The sequence below is a fragment of the Cydia pomonella genome, chromosome 27 (genome assembly GCF_033807575.1).
Source record: "Cydia pomonella isolate Wapato2018A chromosome 27, ilCydPomo1, whole genome shotgun sequence".
NCBI classification, from domain to species: domain Eukaryota; kingdom Metazoa; phylum Arthropoda; class Insecta; order Lepidoptera; family Tortricidae; genus Cydia; species Cydia pomonella.
This window is the reverse complement of record NC_084729.1, coordinates 799,738-824,886: the sequence shown is the minus strand read 5'-3', so window position 1 is coordinate 824,886 and position 25,149 is coordinate 799,738. Positions and strand designations below refer to the sequence as shown.

At 38.9% G+C, this 25,149-nt stretch overlaps 1 protein-coding gene and 1 long non-coding RNA gene across 2 annotated transcripts; both read left to right on the top strand.

Annotated features, from left to right (window-relative positions):
* The first annotated feature begins 6,865 nt into the window (after window positions 1-6,865).
* LOC133532470 (uncharacterized) lies at window positions 6,866-12,344 on the top strand. Its single transcript, XR_009801701.1, has 3 exons — window positions 6,866-6,952; window positions 9,627-9,684; window positions 10,917-12,344. It is a non-coding gene; the product is annotated as an uncharacterized LOC133532470 (long non-coding RNA).
* Window positions 12,345-14,732: 2,388 nt separating this feature from the next.
* On the top strand, window positions 14,733-22,391 carry LOC133532672 (pancreatic triacylglycerol lipase-like). The gene is made up of 8 exons (XM_061871435.1): window positions 14,733-14,815; window positions 15,271-15,445; window positions 15,812-15,960; window positions 16,471-16,572; window positions 18,150-18,296; window positions 19,372-19,564; window positions 20,590-20,727; window positions 21,776-22,391. The coding sequence occupies exons 1-8, from the start codon at window positions 14,767-14,769 to the stop codon at window positions 21,831-21,833; spliced, it is 1,011 nt and encodes a 336-aa protein (XP_061727419.1). The 5' UTR covers window positions 14,733-14,766; the 3' UTR covers window positions 21,834-22,391.
* Window positions 22,392-25,149: the final 2,758 nt, after the last annotated feature.

The window sequence follows — 25,149 nt, the reverse complement described above, 5'->3', positions numbered from 1 at the left end:
CCCCCCCCCCCCCCTCCGCAAAAAACGGCAGGCTGTTTTGTACAGAAAATAAGAACAGGTGTTCAAATATATAGGGAACTTGGGAAAAAATTGTGCTTCTTTATGGGCATTATTTATTAATAAATATTTTACCATACTGACTAAAATTGACTAGGCAATGAATTTAAGGACTTGAATTTTAATAGGTTAAGTTTGCATATTAAGAAAATTACAAAAAAATGTGGGTTTATGATACTAGTACTAGACGAAATGTATCGACATAATTTTCTTTCGGCTATACCATTGTATAATTACATGGAGATTATTCAAAAATTGGGAAAATAAAAATGCATAATAAACGTTTTTTTTTTTCTTATACATTAACCTATTCGCACTTTTTATGGTTCCGTACCCAAAGGAGGCCCTTTTACTAAGACTCCGCTATCCGTTCGTTTGTGTCTATCTGTCTGTCTTTCACTAGGCTGTATCTTATGAACCGTAATAGTTGACAGTTGAAATTTTCACAGATGATGTATTTCTGTGGCCGCTATAACAACAAATACTAAAAAACAATAAAATGTCTGTCTATTGTATGGGAGCCCCCATACAACAAAATTATAATTATGATGATAAATACTTATTTTATAGGATTTACCTATATTATCCCATTACTGCTGCCTGTTCCATTATAGGGACGTTTACTATAATCTAGATAAAATGTATTTATTTATTTACAAGTGTATCTTTTTTTACATATGTCACTGACGATATTTGTATGCATAAAAATAGTCATAAAAATTTTCTACTCAACTCTCGTACTCGTAGCCATTTTGATCAAATTAGCATAATATACTCTAAAGGTTAGTTAAAAGGATAGAAAATGAGCCATCCATTATTAAAAAGTGAAATTCAAAAAATTATATTGAGATTATAAAAAAATACAAGGCTCCAAATCTCAATTTTTTTTTTGTCTTTCAAAAATAGAAAAGAAAATGGTACCATTCGATTCCTTACATTTTATTGAAAAATAAATTGTCAACTATACACATAAACGCAATATTTCAGGGTCAAAATGGCAATTTCCTTGATCTTCCATACATTTAGGACAGACTTATATGATGTGACGTCACATCACCTTATCATTTTGTTAGAGGCGTTTCAATCGTCGAGTGCGAGCGTCAGACTTTAACTCTCATTTCTGATCTTTGTGTTGCTTAAATGCCATGAGTCCTATAGAGACATTTGATTCTCAAGAAAATCAATATCGTTTGACATTATTTACAAAAAACAGTCAAGTATATAGCCAATTACCAAAAATACGAGATAAAGAGTAATATATCGTTATTGTATATATATTCTGCAAACTATAACGTAGGTAATCATTAGAACCTACGTGTTACATCTGTGTTTAATTACCATGTGAGTAAACAGTAGGTATCAAAAAGGAATTTACTTAGAAATATATTATAATGATAATTCGTTATGACGCGAAAGATGATATAGACGTCATTGCAGTGTATATGAGTACCTATGAATGTATATAAAAATTACGATTAAAAATGGTGTTCACGATAAGTTTGGGTGTCACACCAACTATACTCTGTATCTTTAGGTATTTAAATAAAAGTAAACACAATTTGTACATTTTCGGGTAGTTATAAGTGTTATAACACTTATAACATTTATTGGTTAACCAACCAAATACATAACCACCTAGATCTGTCACTGACCGACCTAACTTGAACCTACATTATTTGATCATGTAATGTTTTCATCTACCCTCAACTGGCTTAACGAGCCAATTGCGGGTAGATTTTGTTTACTTTTATTTAAATACCTAAAGATACAGATAGTGATCAATACTGAAAAAAAATCGACGCAGTTTAAAGGCCGTGATTGACTCCAGGGGGCCTACCGCGAAAACCGAAATTCGCAAATTGCGGGGATCTTTCTCTTTTACTCTTAGTAAGACGTAATTAGAGTGACAGAGAAAAATGCCCGCAATTGACGAATTTCGATTTTCCCGGTAGCCGTCCAGAGGGCGTACCGCGAACCACGTTAGATGTGTTGCCTCTCTGTCGCACTAGTAAATTCTTACGTAAGTATGACAGGGAGGCAACACGTCGAACGTGGTTCGCGGTAAGCCCTCTGAGTGTTGCTTTGATTATCTCTATCACTTTTCCATATCAGTGCGATAGTGACAGTTGCATCACGTTCGCTACGGAGCGTAAACTATTTAAATGTTGGCTACGCACCCTGATCGTATCAATGACTTTCGGCCCGATTCGAAGAATGAAATACAACGATAAGTTCTGGTTTAGATAAGTTCTCATTTAGATATCGTTTATATGTCGTATAATTGACAGAAGCAGCTCGGGTAACCAATGTCAATTTGACGTTAGAAAAATCGTAGTTAGATCTTATTTGGATCACAGCGGAACCGAAATAAACGTCAATTTTGAAATGTCGTTTAGTTATCGATCTTTTAAAGATCTTTCCAAGATCTTAAACGTGTCTTAATCATTTTTCTAATCGGGCCGTTTTGTTCAGTCAATTTCAGTACCATTTCATACCTTGTCACGGTGAAATGGTACGAAATGGTAGATTATTAACCTAGGGATGAAAGGCACTTATTTCTGTCGAGGTAGTTTAGCCAGTAGTCACTCTACTTTTCATTTCGAATACGAGGAAAGTAAAATACAAGAAATGATGGTTATTATAGGTATATTTCTGTACCCCTAGTGTAAATATTTTCGACAGCAAAACGTGACGTACGCGTTTGCGTTAAATGTCATTTTGTATGAGATTTTTGAATTGAATTGAATTGAAATATTTATTTCGAACTTGACGTCCATAGGGTTAGGTAACAATGACTTATGTATCTAGAGTTAGTATTACAGTTAATTAGACAAAACAAACAATTGGACAAAACAAACAAAACAAAACATTACATAATATTTATAAGTTTCGCGGCAGCACAGCAACAGGTGAGTGTAGCTGCACGTACCGCTTGACTAGGGGCGAGTCCCAACGCTGCGCCAGCGTCCTTAGGATGCTGTTCGTGCTGCTTCGGCTGCGAGTGAGGAGTGACGCGCATCGCTTCCTCATGATGGCGAAAAAAACAGTCTGTTCGTGCCTCAGCAAACATCGCTGAGGCACTACAATACCGCGGCAACCTGAACAGCATCCTAAATGCATTATTATATTGGACACGCAGAGCGCTATACGCCCGCTGCGTAAAGTTGGCCCACAGACCGCACGTGTAGAAAGCTTGACAAAAAGCTTTGAACAATATTAACTTTACTTCTTTACTAACACGTGCAAACCTGCGGGACAACATGTTACAGCGGACACACAGCGCCCGGCGCTCCCGCTCGATGTCCTCGATGTCAGACAGTGTGTCCGTGACCCAGTGGCCCAGGTACTTAAATTTCTCCACTCTTTTTAACGGAGTTCCACAAAGCTTAACCTCCTGCATTTGGTAACTTTTGTTACCTGATTTAAATTGCAAGAGCTCGCTTTTAGACGCATTGTACCTGAGCCCATGGGCCTCAGCATACGTTTCACAAATGCCTAACATTTTTATTAGACCCCCCATCGAGGGGCTCAGCAGCACCATATCATCAGCATAGCTCAAGTTGACATTCTAAAACGATTCAAGATTCAAGATTTTTGACATTCTAAAACGTCCCGCTTGGCGCGCTGTTCAAAAACCCATACAAAATGAGACTTAACGCAAACGCGTACGTCACGTTTCGCTATCGACTAAAATTACACTAGGGGTACTGAACAAATTATTAACAGTTTATTTAGTACCCTATTCTCGCCTTTTCCTAATAAGTTAAAAATAAATGACTAAGTATACATTTTAGAGTATTTCGGAAAAAGTATCGTGAAATTGCACATAAAATATATTTTACAGTACATATGGTGCTACTTTACCGCACTAGTGCGAAAATTAGCATATTACGTTACTGTGTCGAACATTTAAAGGGCCATATGTACTGTAAAACGTTGTACGATACATGTGCTATTAGGTAATTCGCGACTCGTGTCGATTTAAAACACTCCCTTCGGTCGTGTTTTAATTTATCACCACTCGTTTCGAATTTCCTATTTTTCGCACTTGTATCGTAATGTACTATGATATCAAATGTTAACACACACAAGGAGGCAAGGTCTCTCCTTAGACTTAAGGGTTCGAAGTTGCTTGTGAGTTTGGGATCGTCGACAATTCGTATTACATATTCTGTAAATTCGTACAGCATGCCTTTGGATTTTTTTTTATACTACGTCGGTGGCAAACAAGCATACGGCCTGCCTGATGGTAAGCAGTATCCGTAGCCTATGTACGCCTGCAACTCCAGAGGAGTTACATGCGCGTTGCCGACCCTAACCCCCTCCCACCCTCGTTGAGCTCTGGCAACCTTACTCACCGGCAGGAACACAACACTATGAGTAGGGTCTAGTGTTATTTGGCTGCGATTTTCTGTAAGGTGGAGGTACTTCCCCAGTTGGGCTCTGCTGTAGATCCGGAATGACATCCGCTGTGCTGTGCCCTACCACACAAAGCGAGATGACATTCACAATGCCCATACCTCTCTTGTGGACGTAGTTTAAGGACATACCCGGGTCCTTGGGATTAAGTCAAAGGGCCCAAGCTGGCATCTAAGGGTGAGCGACGTAAATTGTCGGCTGCCAGCATATTTCAGAACCGCTTGATTCCTTGTCGCTGCGTAGAGATGTCGCCTTGCTCTGCATTTTTATTTATTCATCCAAATTATGGAGTGTGGAATTAAAAGGAGTGAAATCTCTTATGGTAGAACTGTTGTAAAAGTGTCCAGCTGTCAGCTATAAATAATAGTTCCAAACCTCTCCAGAGCAGCGCTAGAGTAGCTAAGAATCTAGGCGTTATTGACGGAGTGAAGTGCGCTGTCTATGATTTGATTTTTTTGTTCAAGTATTCGAGGTATTGTAGCGCCACCTATTTAAGGATTTTTGATGACACTATTTGGTAAATGGAGATTTAATTCCATAATCCAAACTTTGGAATTAACTGTCGCCTGCGGTATTTCCGGACCGTTAAAACTACCGTGTTGCCAACAGTATAATGTTATTTTCCCAACTACCCCTGTATTAATCGGGGTAACATAATAATGTTGTCACGGTATAATTATTATACTGCCAGGTATAATTATTTGCTTGCTCATGTTAAGGTTGCCAGAGCTCAACGAGGGGGGTGGGGTTAGGGTCGGCAACGCGCATGTAACTTTTAACTGTAGAACTTTTAAAGTTGCTAGACGTTTCATCTCAGAATCGGTACTGGAGGAAAAGAAAACTCCACTTCTAATGACTGTCTACCATGATATTAAATATGAAAGGATATCTATGTCGAATCCTCTTAAGATGTTTTGTTTAGAAACCTGGGTCTCAAATATAGATGTCAAAGATGCAATTATCACAGATTTAGGTGTAGCTAAGCATCCGAAAAATACATACTACCCTTGTGATCTTAGGAATATCGTCTCATGTGAATTAAGTGAAAAATACAAGGATTGGCACACAATCTATACAGATGGGTCCAAAAGCGAAAGCAATTTAAGAGCTGCGTACCATGACCCGATATGTAATGTAAACAACTCTTATAAAATAACGTCAGAAATATGTATTATGTCGGCTGAACTATTTGCCATCTCAGAAGCCATATCATATGCAGTTAGTTCAAAACTTACAAAAGTTGTAATATTGACAGATAGCAAAAGTGCCTTGCAGCATGTAGCTCGCTGCACCTCTGGCACCAGAGGCACAGCGCTAGCGTACACAGTGCTACAGAAATTAAGAAGAATACCTGCCGATATGGTGCTGAGATTGCAGTGGATTCCCTCACATATAGGATTAAGAGGTAATGACGAGGTTGACAAGTTAGCCAAAGCTGCCTGCACGAGAGGGGCGGAGGTATATGTTACTCCAGAGTTTACAGAAAAACTACATATATACAGTAGAAAAACACGATGAACCTGGAAGGAACATTTTGACGAACGTTGCAAGGAGAAAGGTGTGTGGTACAAAACTATGCAATGTGAACCTCCTCATATACCTACCTTGGTTCACAAAAGCAGATTGAAGTAGGAAATTAATTAAGATAGCTTTAAGGTTACGTTCTGGACACATTCCGCTTAACAAGTTTGCTTACTTGATGAAAAAAGAACCATCGCCAAACTGTGAGGCCTGCAATAAAATAGAAGACGTTCAGCATGTTTTGACGGAATGTGTACGGAATGAAGGCGAAAGATTAGCTCTGTTTCGCTTACTCAGTCTGAATAGGTTGGATATGGGTGGATTCCAGTGTATTTTGGCAGAGCCTTCGTCAGTTGAGGCCAAACAAATTTATTTATTTGTGTTAGACTATTTAAGTAGATATAAGACTATAACATAAATATTGACTGTAATATTGATTAAGGTACGATGGGGCTGACATAATCATTAAGGATTGTAAGTCCCTAAATAATAAAAGAATAAAAAAAAAAAAAACTGCTATCTTAAATGTAAATATAAATAAATCATGACACGATACTTCAAAAAAAGATCGCACACCATCATAAGGACCTCTGGTGTCGCGGGCGTCCATGGGCAACGGTAATCGCATACCATCATACGACACTACTGCTCTTTTACCTCATATGTCATACAAATACTTTAAAGTAAAACCAAGTAAAACCACTAGTTAATAATTGCCTTGGTCTAAAGTGAATAATATTGCAATAATAGTTTTGTTATTAAAACTATTTTCAGCCACACTTGTTATGTTAATTAAGTCTATTGACAGTTTTTATTTAAATGAATCGTGTATACAGCCTGCAGGTATAAAAAAAACAGCATCTTTAATTATAGTATCAGATTTGAGAAAGCCTTTGTAAGTCTTGCTTGTAAAATGAACTTCTTCTACATTTTTCTGCTGGTAGCTATTGTCTTGGTAAGTTTTTTGTTCTATATTAAAACAAGTTTCTAGTGATTTTAGGGACTTTTCAGAAAACAGTGTAGTTAGGCACATAACGTGAGTAGTTAAGAAAAGATAACCCAAAAGTGGAGGACTTGCTTACGAAATCACCTTCTCATACAAACGTGGACCTCATTTTCCTCTTTGTATATTAACATTATTGAAAATATTTTAATGCAATTTGTTGTATATCAACCACAGCTATACTCCTGCGTTTGATTTTTTTCGATATTTTAATTATTATAGGAGTTAGAAGCATTTAAAATTTTGTATGTAATATGTTTTTCGCTTCTAATTTTTATAATAACACAAAACTGGAAAAAGGTCAAGAGAAGGGTACATCAAATAATCTAAAATTATTTTCCAAAAAGTCAATATCCAGCGAGGAAAATGGGGACTACGTTTGTATGGAGAATCAGCTGTCCTGTTTCCTCTTAATCGCTGTCAGTTTTGTACCGAACAGCATGAAATCTTTATGGGAATCAACTTTTTGCCTTTTTAGGGTTCCGTAGTCAACTAGGAACCCTTATAGTTTCGTCATATCCGTCTGTCTGTCTGTCTGTCTGTCTGTCCGAGGCTTTGCTCCGTGGTCGTTAGTGCTAGAAAGCTGAAATTTGGCATGGATATATAAATCAATAAAGCAGACAAAGTCGTATAATGAAATCAAATTTTTTTTTTTAGGTTACGTCCCCTACACGTAAAGTGGGGGTGAAATATTTTTTTTTTGCTTCAACCCTAGAGTGTGGGGTATCGTTGGAAAGGTCTTTCAAAACGAATAGGGGTCTTCAACAAACATTTTTTGATAAAGTGAATATATTCGGAGATAATCGCTCCGATAGAAAAAAATAATGTGTCCCCCCCTCTCACTTTTGAACCATAGGTCCAAAAAATATGAAAAAAATCGTGGAAGTAGAGCTTAAGAAATACATTAAATGAAAGCTATAGCGGACATGATCAGTTTAGCTGTTTTTGAGTTATCGCAAAAAGTTTCCCCTTCATAGTAAAAAGACTTAATTAGGTACTGATTATGCCTATTTGTTTAACTCGCGTGAAAGGTACCGTTTCATCCCTTGAGTCACAGAGGAGTTACATGTGCGTTGCCGACTGTAACACTCCGCACCCTCGTTGAGCTCTAGCAACCTTACTCACCGGCAGGAACACAACACTATGAGTAGGGTCTAGTGTTATTTGGCTGCGGTTTTCTGTAAGGTGGAGGTACTTCCCCAGTTGGGCTCTGCTCTAGACCTGGAATGACATCCGCTGCGCTGTGCCCTACCACACAAAGCGAGATGACATTCACAATGCCCATACCTCTCTTTTAGACGTAATTTAAGCTTATTTATTCTGTGCCAAAACCAAGTTTTTATTGAAATTTAATGCTTAATTATTGTTACAAACCTTTTCTTAACAACTCACGCTAAATGGGTATGAGAAAATACACTATTTTCTGGAAACGCCCATTAACGGCTTCCTGGCTTGCCTAGTCGGTAGTAACACTGCTTACCAAGCAAGAGATCCCGGGTTCAAATCCTGGTAAGGGCATTTACGTATCTGTGATTTGTTAGACCTGTACCCCAAAAGCATAAAATTGTTGTAGTAATTCACCGAATCGCATTTCACCTCGATCTCATATTTAATTTTCGCATTGTGTCTCAATAGTTTTTTTTTTCTAGTGGCTATAAGTTTTAGTCGCATTTCACCTCGACCGTACATTTAAACATCGCGTTGTGACTCAATCGTTTATCACTTTAGTCGCATTTCACCTCGATATTGTATTGGCGACGTGATTCAACGCAACGTCAACGTCACATAGATAAAATTTTAATGAGTTTGATAGCACTTGAGGCTTAATCCTACAAGTACAAAACGTGTTTAAAAAAAAAACACTTAATTTTAGTGCAAGCATCAAATTAACGTATCAAGTTAAATAGAGTCCCAAACAAACGTCGATCGCGGCGAAATGCCTCTTCGGTAACATACTACACGAAAAATTAAATACTACAAATTAATTATACTAATGTCAAAGGCTACGGGAAAAAGTGCGTCAAGTAAAAAAATCAAGTGATATCTTTTTCATTCAAGGTGAAATGCGATTCGGTGAATTACTACAACAATTTTATGCTTTTGGGGTACAGGTCTAACAAATCAAGTCTTATTTCACACTCTGTCGCTTGGCAAGCCGTGAGGCTGTCAATACCTAAAGCGCGCACACTGTCTATTTGTATCGGAGTAAATGAGATAGCACTGTCGCATGTTACTGGGCCTGGGCAAGGGAATAATAAGAAAAATATTTAAATAAAAAAAGTGGATTATTAGTGTAATATTTTACTCAACAGCGGTTTAGATATAAATGTTTTGAAATTGTGATTTTAATTGCAGACCCATAAGTCAAAACAATAAAGACATAAAACCGTTTAATTGTGATTTTAAGACCAATCTTTGCAATTATTTTCTATCGAGCCGATTTCGTTCAATCGTGTATCGAGTACGACCACGGTCTTTGAAATATGATTAATATGAACATATATTTTTCTTACTTGACTAAAACAAATAGTCTTTCTTAAAAAACTGTTTAAGTAACATCAATTTCAAGGACATTGGGTGTTGACAGCCTCTTAACTTGGACTTTCAATTTATTTAATTTTTACAGATGGCGCTTACGTCGGTTCAGGGTTGTAAGCTTCCGTCTGGAGGATGTGGTAAAAAAGGTGAGTTTAAAATGCTGACTTTAACCCTTTAACGATACACGATTCAAGCCTTATCGCCTCTTTAAAGTCCCAAGAATTCTACGAAACAAAGAGAATTTAATATAAAAGTAGATTGTCAAAGAAAATTTGTAGCCATAGTAAATTTAATTTACTGCCATCTTTCGACACATTATTAAAACTTTTAGAACGCGTTTATTTTGCTCGGGGCAAGTCTAACAGTATGAGGATTCCAGGTGTTTGTCTTTCCCTACAAGCTGGGATGGTTAGAGTAGCGCTACCTGGTTTTACGCAAAATAGGCACAATGGTTGTCGATTTGCGGAAAATGCCCAGAAGAAATAACTAAATACCTAACTAACTAAGTGTTCGTCTTGTCCCAGTGATAAACTTAAACGTTTCTTCCAATTAAATCCATTTTACTCAATCAATGAATTTACAAATAAAATGAAAAATTATGATTTTATTATGTAAAATAATTCTAAGCGTAGGTGCTTTTATACTGTATTATATTGATGTATTTTATCATTTACCATTTAATATATTTTGATTTATATAATTTTGTCTACCTATATACCTAATAAGACATTGCATGAGTAGTTTTAGCAATGACCTGTATTTTGACATGCTAGATGTAACGTTCTGTTGTTACTTGGCCAAATAAAGAAACTTGAACTTGAACTTGATAGTCTTACCCGACCTTACCTTAATAGCTAAGTTCTACTTTGATTTCTCAGATCTTTGCTCTTCCCGTAGTCTTAAGCTCATTATCCCCCAACACCGAACGGGTTTCATGTCCAATTAATTCTTTCACTGTTCAGGCAATCAGACTTTGGAACGTTTTCCCACTGTCTATCAGACAAGCGCAGACCAAATTCACATTCAAGCGCATGTTGCGCAAATATTTCCTTGACAAACTTTCTTCTTCATCAACTTAATGATTCACACTTGGTATAATTATGTATGTATTAATATATGTATGTTTATTTGTAGTAAGTTTATCAATATATAGTTTATATTCATATATAGTCTCGGTTACAAATTCATTTACTTTAAAAGACACTGCACCTACTTAATCTTTCTGGTTTAACCCATTGGTTGACTGGTAGACAATGCTTAAGGCATTAAGTCCGCCATTTGTACCTTCATGTATTGTGCAATAAAGATTAAATAAATAAATAAATAAATAAATTTCTTTTTCTTCTATATTTAAGTAAGGTTTTCTTTGTTTTCACAGAAAAAGACTGCGAATGTGAAAAGCCGAAGCCCAAGAAGACCAAAGGTTGCTGAATAAAATGACAAGAATTGTGTATTAAACTAATTTTGCGGTTTATGGCCCCGTAGGTTCGTGCTCTTCTCTTACTATAGGTATGAGGTACGAGAGATGGTTATGCGTGCTCATCAGGAACGGGGATATCATGTTGTTGAATTTTAATTTTAAAACATATATTTTTCATCAAATTTCTATAAAGAAAAGTAGCCACTGTATGTAATTGCATGATTTCTATAGTAATCTAAATTGTATTTTTTTTTCTTATGTAATGCATGTTAATTATAAGATGTAATGTTTTGAAAAGATGTGTCCCGCCGAGTTTCTTGCCGGTCCTTATTGGGATACCCTCCTCCAATTGAGGGGGGATTTAAATCTTCTCGGGTCAGAGGTGTAGGGTTAGAGCCGGTGTAGCTTTATTTGACGTTCATAAGCGCATTGTAATATGCCTACTGGAATAATAATAAAAAAATGTTGTAAAGCCCGACCAGAAATATATGATCATTGTCAAGAGGGCGCTGTTATTCTCATGTATAGGGTGACAGTTCAGTTTAGTATGAAAAATTTAGTTCCAATGAAATTCCGCAATATGGCGCGTGATCATATATTTCTGGACAAGCTTTAAGTTTTTTTTACAAATTTTTAAAATACATTTTAGACCTATGTTCGTGACTCTTCTTTTTCAACCTAGCGTTTTCCCGGCCTAGCGCCATGGTCCGCTTTTCTACTTAATCTTTTTATTTTATTTATTTCTTACACATAACTATTTTAACAGGTACTAAACCTAAGACAATAGTGTATCTACTTATGTATAAAATTACAATCTAAAGTATATCATTACATTCATTACATCTATAAGATAATATATACAATGCTGACTTTGTGAATTCATTCAGAGAACATGAGAACAGGTCTATATTCTCCGCCATTATCTTGAGGGTCCACACAGCGCGCGTCAGCGGCACCAAACCGAGCACATTGGTGCGCCCGCGCGTCTCGGCCAGCAATCGCGGCCGACGCCGGCGCCACACATCGTTGGGCACGTACACTATCACTTTGCCCGGTCTTCGGCATCCCTAGCGGTGGAAGCACGGTTCATTTTTATGCCTGTCACTTTCGGGCTAACATACTTGTTAGAACGAGACAGGCATGGTGACAAATGATCATCTTAGCCCTACAGATGTGAGATTGTGAATTTCAAGCGTTCTCTTTCATGTCCGCTATCACGACGTCCAGTGCTTGTTACGCCTGCCGCGACTGCGTGATCTAGGGCCTTGGACAGCGAGGTTGAGGCATCTATTTCCGACGTAGTGGACTCTTAAACCGTAAAATTAGTTTAATGTTAGTATGACTTAAGACCGTTTAAAATTATGTAAATAAATGTATTGCAACACTAATGACCACTTTTTCTAATTCCGTACCCGAACTACTTAAGGTACCTTTCTGATTTAGACTGCACCAGCATTACTGCAGCAGTATGCCGCAAATGTCAGAATCGATGTTGTGTCAGTTTTGTCTTTTGTCCGTCTCGTTCTATTTCTCCGTCTGTGTAGGTATCTACTCGTATCAACGGGCGGTACCGTAAAATAGGGTGAATAGGGATTGCTTGGGCAGTTGGGAAATTGCTATTTCGAGGGTGAAGTATTGCGTTTATGTTTATTAAAGGCACAAGGGTTGAACAAACTTTGTTTTATTGACAATAACAATATACATAATGGATATATACAGATGATTACTATAACTAGCTTATATCTAAAATAGGCCCTTGAGGCATTGTACCAAGGATGCTGGCGGCATTTCCTCGTTGTATCGCAAAACTGATACGTTGTGCGAGGAAGCCGCCAGCTCTTCGGTCACCAGTTACTTTGTTAAGGTATGAAACAACATTTTTTTCATCTTCAGTCTGTCCCTCAATGCTGAGGATCGTGACATCAGGCCTTCTGTTGAAGACCAAATTCCTCCATAGCCTTCTATTCCTCGCCAAGCGCATGACCTCGTGCAGTTTTAAATGCATCTGTAATTTTTTTTATATAAAATTGAACGCAGTTTCGAGACTAACACAATTTGCGTTTTTAAAATTTTATAAAGTTTACGACTGATTTGTCAGTACTTTTTAGGGTTCCGTAGCCAAATGGCAAAAAACGGAACCCTTATAGATTCGTCATGTCCGTCTGTCTGTCCGATTCTGTCACAGCCACTTTTTTCCGAAACTATAAAAGCTATACTGTTCAAACTTGGTAAGTAGATGTATTCTATGAACCGCATTATGATGTTTGCACAAAAATAGAAAAAAAAAACAATAAATTTTGGGGGTTCCCCATACTTAGAACTGAAACTCAAAAAATCTTTCTTCATCAAACCCATACGAGTGGGGTATCTATGGATAGGTCTTTAAAAATGATATTGAGGTTTCTAATATCATTTTTTTCTAAACTGAATAGTTTGCGCGAGAGACACTTCCAAAGTGAAAAAATGTGTGTCCCCCCCCCCCCCTGTAACTTCTAAAATAACAGAATGAAAAATCTAAAAAAAATATATGATATACATTACCATGCAAACTTCCAACGAAAATTGGTTTGAACCAGATCTAGTAAGTAGTTTTTTTTAATACGTCATAAATGGTACGGAACCCTTCATGGGCGAGTCCGACTCGCACTTGGCCGCTTTTTTAAGTTTTTGGTTTTAATTTTGCATGCGAATAAATACATATAATAAATAAATATTATAGGACATTATTACACAAATTGACTAAGTCCCACAGTAAGCTCATTAAGGCTTGTGTTGAGGGTACTTAGAGAACGATATATATAATATATAAATATTTATAAATACTTAAATACACAGAAAACACCCATGACTCAGGAACAAATATCCATGCTCATCAAACGAATAAATGCCCTTACCAGGATTTGAATATACATATATACGATACAGATGTGATTTAACATATTGAATTTCTCTTAAAACTTAGTAGTATAATGCAGGTTAACATGATTTTGTTAATACAATAAACCTTTTTTTGTGAATAATTCCAAGACTTCAATCTAGTGAGCATTACTAGTTCGTATCTAACGGGGTTTTAGTGTAGAAATGCATACAAATTACTTCAATATATAGCTAAAAAACGGTTACAGTCCAATAACGTGTTTATTACAAATGTTTTCTAGGTAATATTTTAACAGATACAATACTATAAAATTGTTCCGTACCTTTGCGGTTATTAAGCTATGTTTTGTTTATTACACAATTCACAATTACGATACTATAAACACGTAAATTGACTTGGCCGTTATTTAGTTACTTTTTATATGTTATTCAATTCTAAAAAACGGTTAAGGTATACTTAACGGTGTTTTAGCAGTAATATCGCACATATTTTTGTAATTATTTGCAACACTAAAACACAAAATTGTGATTTTCTAATTAATAAAATAATATTTGAGGAAATGGTTTTCAAACAAAGTAAGGATAAATTTAGTTTTAATTTTTGCATAAAAGAAATCCGGAATAAATGTACACATTTTCTAGAGATATGGGTTTGAACGTTTTTTACCCATATCTCAAAACTATAATTTGTGGGTTAGATAGGTTTTAGTGATAGGACGGCAGATATATAGCGCATGTGTTTGTTAAAAACTTATAGAATCGCTTACACGCTGAGCGAGGAAAAGAAATGAAGCAAACAAACAAACAGCGATTTAATTACTTAAGTATAGATTGCTAAATTATTTTAATCAGCTCATTACTGATTAGAATCAATCTTATCATCAAACCGAGTATTCATTAACAATAGTTGTCGATCAGTGTTGTCTCCAAAATGGCGGAGTTGGCTGTGTTGATTCTTGCGGGGCTTGCTCTGGCTTCAGGTATATATTTATCTCTAAATTACATTAAAACAAATAATATTACTTTGCTAATCCTCGAAAATAGCAGTGGTGGCCGAGTGGATATGACGTCCGACTTTCAATCCGGAGGTCGCGGGTTCAAATCCTGGCTCGTACCAATGAGTTTTTGGGAACTTATGTACGAAATATCATTTGATATTTACCACTAGCTTTTCGGTGAAGGAAAACATCATGAGGAAACCTGCATACATCTTAGAAGAAATTCAAAGGTGTATGTGAAGTCCCCAATCCACATTGGGCTAGCGTGGGGACTATAGCCCGAGCCCTCTCGCACATGAGAGGAGGCCTGTGCCTGCAGTGTGACGTATATAGGCTGAATTATTATTATTATTATTAATCCGCGAAAAGATAACGTGCTAGTCAATCAGTGCTAACCCGTTATACTTACTTGCGTATTTTTCTTGGTATGTCCACAGCTCTCCCAACCCAAGACCCTGTGCTCCGTAAGCTGGACCCCGGGCCGCGCTACCAGCATGTGAGCGACGGGGAAGGCATATTGCACCTCGTCGACTTATGGCAAAAATCCAGCGATATACAAGAGGCGGCCAGATACAATCCCGACTCACAGAACATATACCATCTGTTTACCAGGTATTTTACCCCTTTTTAGAGTTCCGTACCAAAAAGGTACAAAAGGAACCCTTATGGTGCGAGTCTCGAAAACCACTTAACCTATCGATTTGAAATTTTTGGAATAGTTATGAACAACGCTAACCCAGACACTTTGAAAGTATTTTTTTTTTCATTATTAATTATGGAAAATGCCAAATATGAAGAGGGGGCAAAATTTCAAAGTCTAGATTTTACTGTTATGAAAACATTTCTAGTCTAGTTGTTACTGTTATGTAAACATCTCTTCGGTGCAGCATCTTTTACTTAAGTGGGCCGATAAAGAGTATTCTATCTATTACATCAAATTACCATCGTCCGTTTTGACAATAACCTCTTTAATTCCAGATTGAACCCAACAGTGAGCCAGCCTATGCTGATAGGCAACAGCGGTCTCCTCGGCCTGACGAACTACAACTCTCAAAGACGAACCATCATACTTATTCATGGTTGGAACAGCGGCACCACTTCCGATTTTAACACCGTGCTTATACCAGGTAATCATCATGGTCATTTCATTCTTTTTTGATGATATAGGAGAGAAAGGAGCAGATAAAAGCAGATGAAGTTGCCCATGGACACCCGCAACACCGGAGAGATTATAAGTGCATTACCAGCCGTTGAGATGGGCTCTTTTCTTGAAGGTTTAATGGTCGTATCGGTCTGGAAATACGGAGGCGACAGTTCATTCCACAGCTTACAGCTTGAAGACTGCCAACAATTTTTTTAAGTGGTGAAGACAATATTCAAGCTCGCGTAAGTTTGCCCTACCTCTCTTGTTAGACGTCGTTTAAGGTCATAACCAGGTCCAAAACGTTCTGACCTGTCAACCCGACTTTTACCCTTTTAGGGAATGGTATTAAAAAACTTTCTTAAATAGTAGAGTACTTAATGTCAAAATGGAAAACTACCACCTTATAACCCTACACTGATAGCGAGGGAAAGAAACTTAGTGGAACTTTTTTTTTTTGCTTATTCGTCGCCACTGATAATAAAACCTGTTTCAGCTTTCCTGCAAGCCGAGGACCTGAACGTGATCATGGTGGACTGGACGGCCGGCTCCAACACCATCAACTACGCCGCTGCTGTCACCAACACCAAGACTGCAGGTCTGTCTTTAGCCTTACCGTAATTAGTACGGGGTAGTTGCGTTTTTAGGAGATTTCCCTCATCGAGGGGCATGGGAATTGGCGTGGAAAGTAGGCAGAGAATTTATTTTTATTTTGTTTATTCAAACAACATTGATACAGTCTGACAGTCTAAACCAAATCACTGTTCAATTACACTTTACAAAAACAGTTTTATAAAATACAACTTGACTACCATCCATCACCTCACAATACTTCAGACAGATACTACAGACACTTGCCTATCGACTTGCAAACAAATCACTTTCAGGGGCCCATGACAGAAGCGCGTTCAGAAATTTTAGAGCGCGAATGAGAGGAGATTTCCGTTGTGCTACAGTACGCGTTGCTGGAACTGCAAGAAGGTTATGGTGTCTAGGCCTATGTTCCTGCTTGGATAGGAAAGGCACAGAGAGCCTCACTTTATGGTCCTATTCATGCCCACCGCCCTCTGTTTTGTCGGTTTTTTGGCACGAGTCAGAGGGCCGACAATACCTACGATGCATGAGTAGAGCAGTGTGTGGCCAGAGAGGTCAACACCGCGACAGCGAGAAGAGCAACGTGAGGAGGATAAGGATGTTAAAATAATGAGCTGTCCAGACTGGCTGGCCATATTTACACCATGTAAGTGTCAAGGGTACATTCTGATTGCAACTGCAGCAGGGTTGCTGTTGCAGCGTTACTGCTGCAATGGTCACTGTTAATCACTATGATAAAATCTCTGTTAATCAATCTCTATGAAAGATATATTGAACGTTTTATAGCTCCCAGCGCTGGATCAGCGAAATGGCCATGCGATGGTTATGGCTCCTCTGCAAGATGGCCCAGCGGGATGGCCATGCGATGGTTGAGAGCACGCACTATGGAATGGGCCACGTGTAGATGCGTAACGCACCATCGCTGGCCAACTATCATCATGTAGAGGAGCCAATAATTATGACTACAATGCGGCAATGGCAGAAACGCAATTTATCAACCAAAGAAGGAAGTCGACTGTAGTATCAGCTGCATCAACCCTGCAATAGTACCGCTGCAGCAGTCTCCATGCGAATACGTATTACCTTCAGTTGTCGGCGTGACATGCTGTTTATCTCGCTCTCTACACTGTGCAACTATTACAGCATGATAAAATTAGAAACTGGATTTTAAAAAAAAGTCTTAGGAAGCACCCACACATATCGGGATTCAGCGAAGTGATGGCATCTCTTGCTGCCCAAGGAAAATGAAAGAGACGCCATCACGAATATTTTTCGAAGAGTTTTCAAAAATTGCAAAGTTCCCATTAAATGTTCTTCAATTAGTTTCGATTTCTATGACACTTCAAATAGACACCAATGTTGCACCAATAAGTAAAAGCTAAATGAAACAGTCAACAGTTAAGAACATTGACTAATAACCCCTAATCTGAACGGGAACTTTCTAAGTGGAAACTTGCATGAGTATTTTCTCATTAAATTTTCCAGAAATTTTGGAAATTTTATGAATGTTCTGCAACGTGCACATTGTTATTTCTGGGTGGTTAGGAAGTTAGAAACTTGGAGTTTATGATGATGTTTCAGGCGAAGGCATCGCTCGCTTCATCAACTGGCTGAACTCAGAGACCGGGGCCTCCGCGACCCACTACCACATCGTGGGGCACAGTCTTGGGGCCCACATGGCGGGCATCATCGGCCGGAACCTCAATGGCGCTCCGGCGTACCTGACAGGTTAGTAAACTTCTCTAATATCCTGTGAACTGTAGACCTCATGAATACCCTTGGCTCTGCAATTAAAACTAAAATCTAAGACAGCAGAAAAAATATGTATAATTATCGGACCTTACTTACTTACTTTACCTAGAAACAGTTACTCCGTTACACGAGAAACAGAGATGAACAGCCGGACACACGAAAGCATTTTGCACAAGCTAACATGGACACGGTTTTTTTTTTTTTTATACTACGTCGGTGGCATACAAGCATACGGCCCGCCTGATGGTAAGCAGTCTCCGTAGCCTATGTACGCCTGCAACTCCAGTTACATGCGCGTTGCCGACCCTAAACCCCCCCCCCCCCCGTTGAGCTCTGGCAACCTTACTTACCGGCAGGAACACAACACTATGAGTAGGGTCTAGTGTTATTTGGCTGCGGTTTTCTGTAAGGTGGAGGTACTTCCCCAGTTGGGCTCTGCTCTAGATCTGGAATGACATCCACTGGCTGTGCCCTACCACACAAAGCGAGATGAAATTCACAATGCCCATACCTCTCTTTTGGACGTAGTTTAAGGACGTACCCGGGTCCTAAGGACGTACCCGGGTCCACGGTTCGCTCGGGCTTCACGGTCGCTCTGTCAAATACTATTGATACACAATTGAGACTTTGCCTCCAAGTGTGTTCTACCGCTTGTACAATGGGCTGTGCTCCAAGGAATTGTTTGACATGATGCCCACGGCTACTTTTTATCACCGCACCGCCCGCTGTCAGCAGAGTGTTCATGCTGACCCCACTTAGAACCTAAATGGCCGCGCACTATGCGGTTTAAAAGGAATTTCCTTCCGCAAACGCTCCGGCTGTGGAATGAGCTCCCTGCCGAAGTTTTCTCGAGGGGCTACTGTATGGAGTTTTACAAGGAGTGTACAGGTTTTTAAACGGTCGGCAGCGCGCATGTAACACCCCTGGAGTTGCAGGCGTCCATAGGCTACGGCGACCACTTACCATCAGACGGGCCGTATGCTTGTTTGCCACCGACGTGGTATAAAAATGTCTAAATCGCTCACCTTTAATACCAAACACTTTGTTGCAGCCTTGGAGCCCGCTCTCCCCGGCTTCATCACAAACGACGACAAATTCCGACCCGACGACGGAGCCTACACTGAGGTCATCCACACCAACGCTGGGAACCTGGGCTACATCAGTACTTTGGGTCAAGTGGACTTCTACCCCAACGGGGGCATTAATATGCCTGGGTGTGACAGCATGGCTTGCGATCATGCTAGGTAAGAACATTAGAAGCTTGTAGTTCACCAAAAACAGACACATACACATTTTGATCTCTAACTCAACCTCTAAACTGATGATTCTCATATCTATTCGAACATAAGTCATCATACGAACATAAAGCAGAGCTGCAGAGCTGAGCTTGGACACTAATCAATAGTCAAGTGTGTTCCAAACCACCACGAACCTTGGCTATCAGTACGAATTAGGCGTTAATATGGATGATGGAGATGATATACTTGTAATACGGATGGCCTGGATCCAGTTTGGCAACTGAATCCCGAGAATAATCTCAACCACTAGTTTTACGAAAGCAACTGCCACTTGACCTTCCCTGAGGAGGGAAGCATGCCTTATTGGGTCCGACTACCACTAAGAGTGTAAGCATGTTCCCAGAATAGCTCTCAGGCCCCGCCGACGCGACTTATTGGCAGTGCCGACAGCTCGCACTGTGTCGCGTAGGAACTTGCCACTTCTTCGTGCTCTCACACTATTGAATGCCCTTTTGACATCACGTACTGACTGTGATATGTCTGCGTGGTGATGGACGGCTGCGTGCAGTGAATGTCTGAGGTTTCGAGAGAGGATGGATGATAGTTGTTCAACTGTAATAATTTCTTCTTCTTCTCCTTTTCATTCTGGTACCCCCTGCTGGGGTGTAGGGCTCGAACCATTTTCTTCCACTGACTTCACTGATAAATGTATCATAATACTGTAAACGTACTTAACTTTCATGGCGCATTAGTTTATTTATTTATTTATATTATATTATTAGCCTATTTGTGTGTCCCACTGCTGGGCAAAGGCCTCCCCTCTAGCTTTCCAATCCTCCCTGTGCTGAGCAAGGTCCCGCCAGTCCCGCTGAAACGCATCCAAGTCGTTCCGCCATCTCTTTCTCGGTCTACCTCTGCCACGACTACACCGGGGATTCAAAAATAAATAAATGCCTTATTGAGTCTGGTTTCCTCACTATATCTCCAATTTTTATTGCTGATATTTGGTTTATTAAAATTTACTTTTTCAGGTCTTACTTTTACCTCGGCGAGTCTTTAACCTTAGGCGGCTTCACGGGCCGTCGTTGCGCCACCTACGTGGGCGCCATGAGTGGAAACTGTCTGTTGTTCGGCACCCTGCAGATGGGAGGACTCGTGCCAAAGACTGGGTAAAATCAAAGAGAATTTAGTATAGAGGCGTGTTGTTGACTACAAAATTTACTGCCATCTTTCGACACAGGACTAAAACTCGTAGAATGATATATGGTTATTTGACCCATGTTCTTTTACTGATATGTTTCAATATCAAACGGTGTCGCCATCTACTCGAGTATAGGCCAAAGGTATATCGCCATCTATTCGAGCATAAATTTTTCTTGATTTTCAAGGCACGTTTTTTTCTTAGACTTTATTTAACTTACACGGGGTTATATATATCTTTGGTAAGAAACAAACCTCTGCCCGTGCAACATGCCAATTCGGACGTACACTGGCATCAGAATATCTAAATAATGCCATGGGTCTGCACAGGGCCGGATTTAGGGGAGGGCAACCGGGGCTACTGCCCCGGGCCTCCACAAAAGAGGGGCCCCCACAATAGAGAATTCGGAAAATTTACCATTTTATTTGAAAAAACTTTGGGGCCAGGGGGCCTCCACTCCTTTATTGCCCGACGCCTCCAGACCTCTAAATCCGGCATTGGGTCTGCACTATATAAAGGATGCCTAGGAAGTAAAGAGACCAAATAACTTTCAAAGTCTTATTGGCTGAAAATTTTATTAAAACAATAGTAAAGTTTTGGTGTTATTGCTTCTATGGTTCCATTGTCTGTCATTTCAAGCGGGAATTCCGTTATTGCTTATTCGTTTTTTCAAATTTAAGCATTAGAATATGCAGCACTTGCTAATAGGATTTTTCACAAATGCCTTTATTTTACGAGCCTCAAAGATATATTCAAACACTTTCTTCAAGGAAGAGCTGGACAAACTAGTAGGTATAATATATAGAATAAAAAGACATTATGAAGAAACGGTTGAGATTAGTTTTAAGAAGGTTCCGGGAAGAAATAGGACAATCACGCTACCGAGCTAATCACCGAGTTAAATCGATTTTTAATAAGACTCCGTTAACATCGGTCAGAGTGGCAGCGGATAAATTAAAAGTATCAAAGCTGTCTGTCATAATAAATTATATAATGCACAATTCCTTTATTTGCAGACAATCTGGAATCTTCTGGCTGGAGACCAACGCTCAACCGCCGTTCTCCAGAGGCTAAGCTTATTTGCATCTACATCTAAAGAATCTAAGAAATATAGTTCATTTGCATTAAGAATGCAGTAAAAATCCATTGTCCGACGGCCTAGCGGTGCTCGTTAACGATCAAATCATTCCAAATTAGAAATTATGCCTTAAACTAGCCACTGTAAACTTGATTTTCTAATCAGGGGACCGATATTTGAATTTCGAGCGCTCGATTTCGTCACTCGAAAATCTGTGGAAAACGGCGAAATGTTATTTTTGAAATACGAACGATAGAAATTGGGAATCGAGTGGTATTGACCACTCGTTTTCAATTCCATTGGGAGAATTTAAATGCCTAGTAGTGGAGAGGAGATATTATTGAACAAAATACACGAAAACGAGTGGTCGAAATTCAAAAATTGGCCCCCAGGAACGATTTGATTGGTGGCGGCGGACAGTGATGATTTTACTGCGTTCATAATTCGAATGAACTACTGGCTTCTATAAAATAATTTGATAAATAAACGGCGCAAATTTAAATATAAACCACGATGGGATGAACAAATAAATAAATTATTATCTTATTATTTTCCTTACTATTTTTATTATACCTACCTGTCCCCCTTGCTTTATTTATTTATTTTATCCTTATTGCACATAAATTTATAAGTAAAAATGGTTGACATAATGGCATAAGGCATTCTCTACCAATCACCCACTGGGCCAAAAAGAGACGTTTGTTAGGTGCAGGGTGCATGCTTAATAAAAATAGATAAATTAAAATGATATCACTACCTACTATTTTACAAAATAAATACTAACGTATATATACTATGAAATCTTAAACTTAAACATATACTTTTTATGATATTACTTACATAAAAATCTACATATATACATTATATGAATTATAAACGGGTAAATAAACATAGGTAACGCCCTTATTTTTATGTATGTGAAGAGTTGGGATACACTTGATTTGCTCAACGAGGGGGAGCGGGTTTAGGGTCGGCAACGCGCATGTAATTCCTCTGGAGTTGCAGGCGTACATAGGCTACGGAGACTGCTTACCATCAGGCGGGCCGTATGCTTGTTTGCCACCGACGTAGTATAAAAAAAAAACACTTTCCATATGTGAAAGTAACCCTAATGTATAAGGGTACAAGTTTCGGACAGCGCAGGTGTAAAAGGATGTAAGTAGGTACCACGTAACATTTACGCCCTTTAATACCTAAGACGCCCGAGCAGGGACCCGCCCGGTATCCCCTTCGTGGGTTTTGGAAGGAATATTTCGTAAGGCCTTGCTTACCAAAGCCGTTGCTAAATAAAACCCTTTCATTTGGCTTTTTAAGCGCTCCATAATACGGGCCCAGGTAATGGCTGTTGTATTTATAAATGTTGTTATGTATTTTTCATGTCACTATATGATGTTACTATAAATGTTGTATTGACTTGTAAAAGAGCCCTTGAGGCTTACTTGCAGAATAAATTTTTGAATTTTGAAAATGAATATTTTGTAAGTTGGCAGCAATGCACTTAGTTTGAAACTGTATTAGTTTTGATTTTGTTAGGTTGGTAGCCATTAATCGCAGTACCATTATAGCGATTTTAAAGCACAAGTGCTGTTATGAGGAATAGACAATATAGACTTTTCTTGAAACCTTTTGTGTATGTTCTTATATTCGTGTTAAGGAATGTATAAATGACAGATAACAGAAGAGGAGTAGGAAAAAAATATTTATACATGCTAAACGGACATGGCAAAACTATATGGGTTCCTAGTTGACTACGGAACCCTAAAACGATTAATACTATTTATGTATAGCACGTATATACCAAGTGACATCCCAATCTCACAATCTTAATAAATAAATAAATAAATAAAATGATTTTATTTCGGATAAAAAATCCATAGTTGTTAGTTACATTTTTACATTTTCATTTAACTTATAAAATAGTGTTAGGGGAATAACAAAATAATTTTACCCTAAATACATTGTTATTTTGCTACAGAGTGGAGTTTTGTCCACCGCTGCAGCAGAGGGGAGTCCCACCTGTCCAACAACGCTATCATGATACTGTTAGCGCTGCCCCGCCAGCGGCTAAGTAAAGAGGCGCACCGCTTCCGCATGATAGCCGCAAAGCTGTCGACTTGCTTAATACGCAGAAAAAAATCGTTTCAAGATAAAGTAGGTTTTGACGTCAAAAAGCAAAACTGATAATAGATTACGAGTACATACCGATATATACCTACCTTATATCAATCATGTGTGGACTGATGTATGTGTGAACCACAACTGCGCCTCTTGTGGGGCCACCGTAGATCACCTTGGCCACCACGGACTTGCTTACTCTTCGGGCGCCGGCCGCCTTTTCCATCATGCGGCACTCAGCGGCATCTTCAGAAGGGCACTCATCAGCGCCAACGTCCCGGCAGCTCTGGAGCCCCAGATCGTGCGGTACGATGGCAAGCGCCCTGACGGGATGTCGTTAATTCCCTGGAGCATGGGCCGTACGCTGGTGTGGGACGCTACCTACGCCGATACGCTGGCAGCGTCCTGCTTATCAGCGACCTGCAGAAATGCCGGGGTGGCGGCCGACGCCCGAGAGCGCTATAAAGCCAATAAATATAGCTGTCTCGGCTCTAACTACGAATACGTAGTTTTTGGTGTCGTGTCCATGGGGCAGAGGTGTGCATGGGCTTCACGGGGAGCTCGGGAAGGGCGGCTACAGGAGTCGGGGGACCCTCGTGCAAACGCTTGCCATCGCGATACAGCGCGGGAATGCTGCCTGCGTGATGGGTACCTTGCCAAGAGGGCAGATTTTCTTTTAGGTATTTTTATTATTTTTTTATAGTTAGGTTTAGTTTTATTTTATGAGTAACCGTAATTTAAGTCATTTAAAAGTCATTATCTTATCTGGGTCGTGCACACAAAGGGACGTCAAGTTGTGTTGTGTTGTGTTGTTATTCTGACGTGTTACAATTTTTTTTTCTCTTAATTTTTAAATGATATTATTTGATTAATTTTTCTTCTTACTTGTTGACATTTTTTGTTTTTTTTTCTCTTTTTTTTAATTTTTTACTGACAAATTTTTTAATTACTATTCATGTTTTATTTTTATTTTTATTTTTGGGCTATCTATTTGAGCGGGCGATTTATTTGAATTAGTTTTAATATTTATTTTTATGATGTCTATTTTGATATATTTTTTGTATGCATGTGCCTAGATTTAAGATTTTTCAAACACAATGTAATATTGTTATTGAATAAAAATGATGATGATGATGATGACCCTAATAATTACTCGGAGCAATGCTGAGCCGAACGGAGCCGAGAAAAGCCGAAAGG